Raw genomic sequence first — 10607 nt, 5'->3', positions numbered from 1 at the left:
GCGGGACCGGGAGGCACCGGGGGAGGTTGGCTGGCCGTGGGAGGTTGGCTGTGGGAGTGCACTGACCACCAGGAGGCAGCTCCTGTGTTGAGCGTCTGCCCCCTGGTGGTCAGTGCACATCATAGCTACTGGTCTTAATGGTCATTTAGGCTTTTATATAGAGAGATATTAATATATCTTCATTTACCACTTTTCTCATCTGTTCAAAAACTGCAGGGGCTTCCTATAGTCTTTCATATGGATCTAAACTCTTCTGCTGTTATTCAAGGCCTTCTTTCCTCTCTCCTACTTGGTATCACATGAACTTCATATTTGGTGAGCCTCAGCCCATTGAAGCAAATAACAATATTGTCTCCATTTCTATCTTCTAATGCCCCCAAACTTGACTACCTTTTATTCTTAGCACATCCACATTTATTTGTATAATATTTATATTTATGAGGTATAGTGAATTTTTTGAAATTGTAAAAATTGTCCATATTTATATTATAAAAACATCTAAGAACATTGAATTATATTTCTGAAAAAGATTTTTTAAATTTCATTTTGAAAGATAATTTCACTGAGTTGAGAATTCTAGGTTGACAGTTTTTGGTTTCAATAGTTTAATTATGCTTACATTGTTTTCTGGTTTGCATTATTTGAGTGAGAATTCTGCTACTTTCTTAATCATTGTTGCTCAATATGTAATGTGTCTTTTTTTTCCCCTTGTCTACTTTTAAGATTTTCTTTTTATCATTTGTTTCAAGTTACTTGATTATGATGTGCTTTATGTAGTTGTCTTATTGTTTCTTCTTCTTGGGCTTTGAGCTTCTTGGATCTGTGGGTTATAATTTGCATCAGATTTGGAAAATTGTAGGCTTTTTTTTTTACCCAAATATGTCTCCTCTTCAGTTCTAATTACATGAATATTATGACTTCTGAAGATGTCTTTCAGTTTACTGATGCTATTCATTGTTTTCATCTTTTGTGTTCTAGCTTTAAAAATTTCTACTGTTTTGTGTTCAAATTTAGTAATCTAGTCTAGAATGTCTGATCTGCTATTAATCCTGTCCTGTGTGTTTATCTTCAATATTGTATTTTCACCTCTAGATTTTCAGGTGGGGGCTTTAAATTTTCTTCCATGTCTTTCACTAACATGCTCATGCTTTCTCCATTACCTCTGAAATATGTGGAGTATATAATAACTCAATGTCCTTGCCTACTAATTCTATCTACTAATATGTCCTAGATCTTTTTATGTTGATTGATATTATGGGTCATATTTTACATGTCTGATAAATTTTGACTGGTAAACTATATTTACATTGTAGAAATTGTAAACTTCATTGTTTGGTGCTAGATTTCATTTTGTATTATTCCTTTAATTTTGTTTAAACTTCATTCTGGGACACAGATTACTTGAAAATCTTTATCTTTTCAAAGCTTGCATTTTTGCTTTATTACGTAGGACTTGAGCAGCCTTTTCTAATTTTTCCCTACTACTGAGGAAATAGCGTTCTAAATATTCAATCCAACATCCCATGTGTTTCTTCACTCTGGCTGTTGGCAGTGTGAGCTGTTCCCAGTTCTCTGTGGCTCTCGGAATTGTTCTCCTGGCTCCTTTCTGGTGGTTTTTCACCTGTCCTCAGACAGTTTCTTCATATACAGCTGAAGATTTAAGGGGAACCTCCCAGAGATCTTAGAAGTCTTTCTGCAGTCTTCTTCCCTCCTATACTGTACCCTACAAATTCTGGCTGCCTTGGCCTCTCATCTCTGAGCTCTGTCTCCTTGATTCAGTGAAACACCAGGCTCTCTCTAAGCAATATTGGGACAGGAGAAGGGCTCACCTCATTGTTTCCCTTTTCTTAGGGATTATCGCCCTATGCTGCCTGTTGTCCAGTGTCTGAAAACCATTTTTATTTGATTTCATATATTTTATTTGATTTCTCAGAAATGTAAAGCAAAAGGTTAAATCCAATCATGGATAGAAATGGAAGTCCTGGCATGGAACTGTACGAAATAAGTCTTTTACCTCACTTATGTTAGCCCATCAGCTCCCTCACCTGCCCCCAATTCAAGGATAATTGGTGTATTCATCTTCACACCCTTTCAAAGCATGCAGATGTGCATGAGCACATACATGCAGATTGAGAGAGTTTTGAAATGGGAATGTGTGTACAACTTGTTTTTATAATATGTTGCTTTTAATAGTATGCCATATTTGTGTGTGCTAACAACCAATAAATTTAAGCTTCCTGAGAATGGAAACTTTGACTTCCATTTTCATTTTTGCCTCATGACACCTTGCAAACCTCCCTCTACATAGGAATTTATAATAGATGTTCATAGGTTAACTATAGTAAATCTTTTTAAAAAAATTGATTTCAGAGAAGAAGAGAGAGGTAGAGAGAGAGAAATATCAATGATGAGAGAGAGTCATTGATCAGCTACCTCCTGCATGCCGCCCACCTGGGACCAAGCCCCCAACCCAGGCATGTGGCCTGACCAGGAATTGAACCATGACCTCCTAGTTCATAGGTCAGTGCTCAACCACTGAGCCATGCTGACCAAAATATAGCAAATCTATTTTACTTCACAAGCCCTGACCAGGGCATAGGCCAGGAGGACCCTGCAACCGAGGTACATGTCCTTAACTGGAATCGAACCCGGGACCCCTTGGTCCGCTGGCCGACACTCTATCCACTGTTATCCACTGTGCCAAACCAGCTAGGGCTTACTTCGTTTTTATAAAATCTATTTCCTTTAAATTTTTTTTTTAAAGTGAGACTGCAGTATGGAGTAAAATCTCAGGGATATAGTTTTTATGTTTATTTATTGTTTGTTCCACTAATTCAATAAACTGTAAATAATATTGCCTTTATTTTATTTCAAAGTATATTTGAGGAAATAATGGAAGCTTACTAGTGTGGGGATTATTGTAATTTAAAAAGAAACCTCTTAGAAAATGAAGGATATTAATACATCCTAGAAATTTGCAATCTAATGCCATGTGAATCAGCCAGGAAAAAAATAGCTATAATATTTGGAAATGGCTTGATTGAGGAAGTAAACATTTACTTGTTCTTACCTTAACTAGTAAAAACAAACCACTTTGATTTTAGGCAGGTGCTCACTTATTGATGGTCTTTAGAAACTAACTATAGATGATTTGGCCTGAAGGAACAGGAGGGCTCTTTTTTGCTTAGTAGAGCCCTGAGCATAAATCAGAAGACGCAGATTCAAGTCACTGCTCTATCACTGACTGGCCGTGGGATCCCATTCTGAGCTTCAGTTTCCTGGGTTCTGTCTGATCACAGGGTTGTCATGAAGAGCAACTGAGTTAATCCTATGAAATGCTTTGTAATTAAGAGCTTTTCCAGTGTAAGGTACTGTCATTTGCTTGAATAGTTGACGGAATGAGATATTACTTTAAAATCATATTTTTACCTAAGGGGTATATAATGCATATCGTTAAATTTGGTGATGATCGTTAAATTAGGCAAGTAACTGTCACTTTTCTGGCTCAAAGAGCAACAAGAAAACAGAATATAGGAACTGTGTTTATGTAGTTTATCCACTAGGTGGAGGTATATATCTGTTGTGTTAGTATATGCTCACTTTCAGTCTATTTATTGGGAGAAAAATTATGAAAAGTTCACAGTAAAGCATTTCCTCTAAGATCTCATATGTTCAGTTAGGCTTTATTTTGAAAATAAAGTCAACATATTTAAACAAATACGGAATGGTTGGTAATTCCATAGGACTGGAGTTACTAATTTATTAATAACAATATACCATATTATTACAGTTGAAGCTCTCGTCTCAGATTGCCAAGTTAGCATTCTTGTTATGTTTGCATCATCTTAAAATCATTTTTATATTTCATAGTGGGTTTTTTTTATAAATTTTTGATGAAAAATGTGCAGCTTCTTAAAATAGAGACAGACTCTAGATAGAGAGCAGGCAGACAGTTCCGAGGAGTATGGAGGGGGGTGGAGGGAAATCGAGCAAAAAAGAGAGAGAGCTCATTGACATGAACAACAGTGTGGTGATTGGGTAGGGGGGGATGGGAGAAGGTGGAAGAGGGCACAGAGGGGGTAAATGGTGATGGGAAAAATTAAATTATTTTTTTTTAAAAGAAAGAATGTGCAACATCTTAATAGTTTTCAAAATTGTGATTCATTTATTTTCTTAAAAATTAATTCTTATTGTCATACTTTGCAGATCTCATTTAAGGCCCAAAACAAAAACATGTTTCAGTGGAGCAATTTAGCCCTGGCCTCTTTTGATGTAAAGTACCAATTTTTTGTTGTTTTTTAAAGATATTTCAAGGAAACAAAGATTATCACCAGGATGTGCGTAATAACTTTTTGCCACCAATTATTGCACGTTTTATTAGAGTGAATCCTACCCAATGGCAGCAGAAAATTGCCATGAAAGTGGAGCTGCTGGGATGCCAGTTTATTCTTAAAGGTAAAGCCACAGTATATTTCAGACATGGTATTTTCACTGGATTAATTAAAAATGCTAATTAACTGCTGTTCTCAGAGAAGGTAGTTAATAACAATGTGTTTAACCTCTAAATTATATTATCTTCTTAAAGGAATTTTTAAAAAGAAACAGTTATCATCTTAAAAAGTTAGACATCAAAGTTATTTTCAAAATTACAAGTTGGATAGAGGGCATCATTTATGAGATGATATAATGAGATTGCTTTCCAAATCTATCCTCAATCTTAATTTTTTTTTCTCAATCTTAATTTTTAATCAGGTCTCGTGTAATATAATATTCATATCACATAAACACTAATGATTGATTATAATAGTAACTTCAGTCTAAGTGACTTTTACTTTGAATAAATTAAAAATGGGAGTAACTTCCTTCAATATTATATAATGTTTTAATACTTTGTTTACTATTGTAGCTCTAAGAACTACCACTGTGCCTAACACATAGGGGGCCCTCCATAAATATTTCTCAAATGAATTGTTGGGTAGTCTATCAAAATGCAATTAAATTTTTATAGCTTTAGAGTTCAACATTATTTGCCTCCCCATTATTTTCCTTCTTAAGAAGATTACTCTCAGACAGTTTATTTAAAAACTGAGAAATCCCAGTATATATGGGCTTTTAACACAGAATATATTTATCCTTCTGACATATTTCTCTGAGATTTAAAATTACTGTGCAGTATTAAGTATTCTAGGAAATGGTAAAGACATTTAAATTACTATTTTTAACTATGGTTTTTATAAGCAAAGCATGTAAACTTTTCTAAACCATTTTTTAAGGTCGTCCTCCAAAACTTACTCAACCTCCATCTCCTCGGAACAGCAATGACCTCAAAAACACTACAGCCCCTCCAAAAATAGCCAAAGGTATGCCTCATTTGAACGTGAAATGTTCATATTCCCTGGGTTTATCATATAATTTTCCATAAATATGTTAAAAAGCATTCTAGAGTAACAATTTTAATCAAGTTGATGTAGATAAAAGAATAAAGTTTTTAAATCTTTTTTTAAAGGTCGTGGCCCCAAATTTACTCAACCACTACAACCTCGCAGTCGCAATGAATTTCCTGCACAGACAGAACAAACAACTGCCACTCCTGATATAAAAAACACTACCGTAACTCCAGATGTCACCAAAGGTGGGTGAACCCAACATTCACACCTGTTATGTAGTCATGTTTTACTGTTTTCAACTTAAGTTTTCAAGAACATTTCTAGCTTTTAAATCTTTTCCTCAGACTTGTGTTTTTTAAGTATAGCAAAAAGATTGATTCCCTTCCTTGGGGGAAAAAACTGACTGCTTTGCTCAAAGTTTTATTCTCTCGAGCCATGTAGAATTGTCTTTAAATATTTACAGATGGCTGCTGTATTCTAGGCCTCCTCTTGCAATTTTTGTTCCTATACAGCAAAACACATGGAGTCTCGTGCCTAGAAATATTTCCAAAAATAACTAAAAGCCTAGCAGAAAACCTTTTTTTCTTTATTATATATCAACTAGTGTCCCGGTGCACAAAATTCGTGCACATTAAAAGGGAATTAATTAGAGGCAATATTTTAACACATTGTATGCGGGAAACATATTTATACGTTTTACGTTGACTGTAAGTAGTAGAGCCACCTGTTACTACCCGCAAACAATGTGTTTTAATATTGCTATTTGCCCTTTGCCAGGGGCATATTATGCTATTATTAGATTTGCTGGATAGGGAACTTTGTGGCAAAAAAAAAGGGGGGGGGAAGATTAAAAAACAAGTTTTGGTGAAACTTTTGGTTAGGGTTAGGGTAATACTTTTTAAAAATACTCTTATTTAACATTCATAAAAAAGTGGTCTCTGTTCTTAAAATGTTTGCTATTATAATTTTTCAGATTATAAATATAGATGTATTAGTAGAATTTACTTTCAGATTTTATTAATGATAAGTAAGGTATTAACATATACAAAGCATAGTAGCTCTTTTATTTTATAGGTTGTCAAGAAACAAAATTTCAGTTGAATGCAGAAAACAAAGCCTCGGTGTTCTAGAGGAATTAGTTTCAGTGTTGGCAGACAAATAAAGCACACTATTTTCAAGACAGCAACAGAGAAGAGAAAGCAATTCATCCAGAGTAACTTGTGCCATATAGAACTTGAATCATTCTCATTTTCTGAAAATTTGTCTGGATTCATATAACTTTCTCCAACTTTCCAAGTGTCAGTTTCTTTCCTATCTTCCAAACAGACTGATTTCTTTCTCATGCCACAGGAAAATCTAGAGGGAAGCAAGAATTCTCAGAGTCAAGAGATCTTAGCATCCACAGAGTGCTTCTTACAGCTTGCAGAAGGCATGCAAGAATCTCAGGCCACTTCCTGGAGGGAGGAACAGTCATTTTTATTGTTCAAAATCTGATTATAGAACCTTAAAATCTCAAACTTAAAGTGTCCTTAAAGCATTATCTTCCAGAACTAGGATCCCTGTAAGATTAAAAAGAATAACGAAGAATGTGCAGGTTTTTTAAATTGAAGAGCTCTTGTCTCCTTTTCTCTGGGACAGTGATGTATAGACCAGGGGTGGGCAAACTTTTTGACTCGAGGGCCACAATGGGTTCTTAAACTGGACCGGAGGGCCGGAACAAAAGCATGGATGGAGTGTTTGTGTGAATTAATATAAATTCAAAGTAAACATCATTACATAAAAGGGTACGGTCTTTTTTTTTTTTTTTAGTTTTATTCATTTCAAACGGGCCGGATCCGGCGGGCCGTAGTTTGCCCACGGCTGCCCTAGCCCCATCCATCCAGCTTCTCAGAGGCCCCCTGTTATTGATCATCCTCTCCCTGTCCTGTTATCGTCAGCCTCTTTCTGTCTTGGATACAATTATAAATGCATAAGGCGTGGCACAGTGTCTGACACTCAGCCCCCTGTGGACATCAGCAGCTGTGCCATCCTCATGGCCAGGAGGGGTTGACAGATGAAGGAAGAAACTAATGTTGCAAATTACTTTAGGCAGCCCATTTTCTGGATCTGGGCCCAGGATTCTTTATCTGTGAAGTGAGATAAGGGGATTAAATGAGCTTCTCCTCCTGTAGGATCCAGTACTGTGTCAGTTCCTGCCCTGTTGATACACACATTGGGTTTCTATACTTAACTCAACATTGTCACCTTTCTGTATCTATAAATATTGTGCCCTGGTGCTGCAACATTTCCATTTGTTGGGAATATTTTCCTGTAAGGATGTACTTACTCCTTTTCATTGTTGGGTATTTGGATTATTTCCAGAAACAAACTTCTTTAAAGACACATCCTTGAATGTCATCTTTATTTTTTCCTAAGAATAAATTCTAGATGTGGAATTGCTAAGTAATCATTGTTTAGACATATTGCCCCAAAATGATACAGAAAGTATTATTTTATATTCCCATAAAAATAACTTTTTCCCAATATTCTCTTCAACAATAAGTTATTTTTAAGTAATTGCCAATTTGATAAGCAGAAATATGATCTTATTCTTGTTTTAACTTCCATTTCTCTGATTACTAGTGAGACTAACATGAATGGTCACTTGTTCTTTTAAATGTATTGTTCATTCATCCCCGCCAACTTTTCTGTTCTTTGATTTTGACTTGTATATCCTGTCACATCTTAATTATAGTAACCCTTTATCGCATGCAGAACATATTGTCTCATTTTATCATTTGTCTTTCAATCATTGTCTTGGTGATTTAAGAAGTTACTATGGCCTGGCCAGAGTGGCTCAGTGGTTGAGCATTGACCCATGAACCAAGAGGGTGAAGGTTTGATTCCCTGTCAGGGCACATGCCCAGATTGCAGGCTCAGTTCCCAGTAGGGGCAGGCAGCTGATCGATGTTCTGCTCTCACATCCAGATTTTTCTTTCTCCCTCTCCCTTCCTATCTCTATAAAAATCAAGTGACTATGAAATTTTTAAAACATAATATAAAGGTGGATCAAATAATGTGATAAATTTTCACGCATCCATGAAAGCTCCTGAGGTTACCTACTCAAGCCTAGTCTCATTTCATAAATAATGTTTATAGTATTTCTTGAGATAGAAACCTTTGAATGCTGATATGGTTCGTTCTCACTGTTGCCAGTCATAATTTCTGCTTTTGGCCTATTTCAGATGTAGCCTTGGCCGCAGTGCTTGTCCCTGTGCTGGTCATGGTCCTCACCACTCTCATTCTCATATTAGTGTGTACTTGGCATTGGAGAAACAGGTCAGTATATAAGCTGTTCACCTAATTGGTCCTAGAAGGGGGTGTTTTCAAATGAGAAATAGAAACTAAATACAGAAGATGAACTATAATTTATCTTTTAGAGAGAGAGAGTTAAGACAGTCATTAAAATAAAAATACATGTTTCTTCTATATTCCCATAAAAAATGAGTATGTTCAGTTACAGTCAGTTACTGAGTACCCTTATTGTATCAAGTTTTGCAATGCACACTGGAATATACAGATTAATAAGAAAAATGTCTAACACATAGTAGGTGCTTAGTAATATTTACTGAAAGAATGAAACATAATTACTATCTCCAAGGTGTTAGCAAGGATTGACTGGCACAAAATGAGGAACTATAATGAAGTTTGATGAGTTACTTATGAAGTGCCGGAGGACACAAATGCAAGGACCATGAGAGTTTTCTGAAATTCTTAAGATTAGCATGTTTTAGTGAAAAGAAAGACTTGGATTTGGCTAGATTGTGGAAGATAGAGAATGCCCAGACTGAGAGAACTGCTTTAGCAAGGGCACGAAGATGTGGGATGTGGGCAGCATAGCGAGTCATCGCTCGGGTTGGCCTGGGCGAGAACTGAGAAAGAACCTAGAAGTGCAGCCTGGACCAGGATCAGCGAGAGAGAAATCTGGATTGCATTCTCTAGATGGGGAAATCATTGGAGTGTATTAAGCAGATGATTAGACAAAGGTAGTGGCAGTTGTTTTGCAGAGTGGATTGAAGGGGAGAGCCTAGAAGAGGCAGAAAGATGAAGTAGGAAATTGCTGAGGCCTGGCGGGAACATAGCAATTTTAGAAAAAAGAGACATGAGAGGGAGAGATGTCCCAGTGGCATTGATGGGATGCATGACTGGCTGTCATGGTGAGGAAGTAGGAGGGATCTAGGATGATCTGAAGTTTCTGGCTCGTGTAATTAGATCAGTAGGGATTCCATGAGATGAGGTAATAGCAGGAGGGCAGGTTTGGTGGAGCAAGGGAGTGACTTCTTTTGTTCCGTCAGTCAATGTTTGAGTTTCTACCCTGTGCCAAGTATTGAGCCTTGTGGTAGGAGGTCAGTGATGAACGCCAAAGTTTACACAATGGGAGAGGATACAGTGCAGAAAACTTGCGGCTATGGTACCAACATGGATCCCAGTGGATCCCAGATTCATGGTGTTGGGGAGGTTGTCTGAGCAGAGACCCAGTAAGTTAGTATGAGAGCAGTAGGGAAAGGAGGAGGGAAAAGGACTTTAGGGACATATAGGAAAGGAAATTCATGTTGCTTTCAGGGAACTGGACAGCAACAGTAGTAATGATGAGAATAGCAGCAACAGCTAATTTTATAGAAAATTATTTTAAGCATTTGATTTCTGGGCCTCATCCTCTGGAAATTCTGTTTCTTTGTTATGGGGTGGGGCCACAACATTAGTAACAAAGAAACAGAATTTCCAGAGGATGAGGCCCAGAAATCAGGATTTTAAAAAGATTCCCAGGTGATTCTAATGTGCAGCCAAGGTTGAGAACCACTGCTCTAAATGCTTTACATTTTTTAACCAAGCCTTAAAACATCCTATCAAAAGGGTACTGTTATAAATCCCATTTTACAGAAGAAGAAAGTGAGAAGGGAGCATAAATAACTTGCCCAGGTTCACCTGGCCGGCACATGGCAGAGCGGAGTTTTGGACCTGGCTGCAGAGCCCATGCTCCTAAACACTGCGGCCTCTGAACGTACCATCAATAAAGTATAATCCTCTGTGGTCAGAGCACAGCTCTGAGGGAGTGAGGATGGAAGAGTAGAATCGTTGAGAGGAAGCAAGTCTTGAATCAGTTTGGGATGGTGTTTAAAGAATCCTGTGGACATTCAGACTCCCAAGAGGCAGATGGAATACACATCTGTTCAGGACCAA

General features: G+C 37.0%; 1 protein-coding gene across 2 annotated transcripts in view; it reads left to right on the top strand.

The window, feature by feature from the left end:
* The window catches only part of DCBLD2 (discoidin, CUB and LCCL domain containing 2), a 75123-nt gene that overhangs the window by 49585 nt on the left and 14931 nt on the right, over positions 1-10607 (top strand). For both annotated transcript variants that reach the window (XR_001362443.1, XM_014541040.1), the window contains exons 9-12: positions 4305-4455; positions 5274-5360; positions 5507-5632; positions 8612-8705. Coding sequence is in view for 1 of the 2 variants with exons in the window: in XM_014541040.1 (XP_014396526.1) it covers positions 4305-4455; positions 5274-5360; positions 5507-5632; positions 8612-8705 (458 nt within the window). In the remaining variant the exon portion in view is untranslated. The remainder of the gene's footprint in view (positions 1-4304; positions 4456-5273; positions 5361-5506; positions 5633-8611; positions 8706-10607) is intronic.

This window comes from Myotis brandtii, unplaced genomic scaffold, assembly GCF_000412655.1.
Source record: "Myotis brandtii unplaced genomic scaffold, ASM41265v1 scaffold257, whole genome shotgun sequence".
Classification (NCBI taxonomy): Eukaryota; Metazoa; Chordata; class Mammalia; order Chiroptera; family Vespertilionidae; genus Myotis; species Myotis brandtii.
The sequence above is the reverse complement of the archived record's forward strand: the minus strand, read 5'-3'. Positions and strand labels throughout refer to the sequence as shown.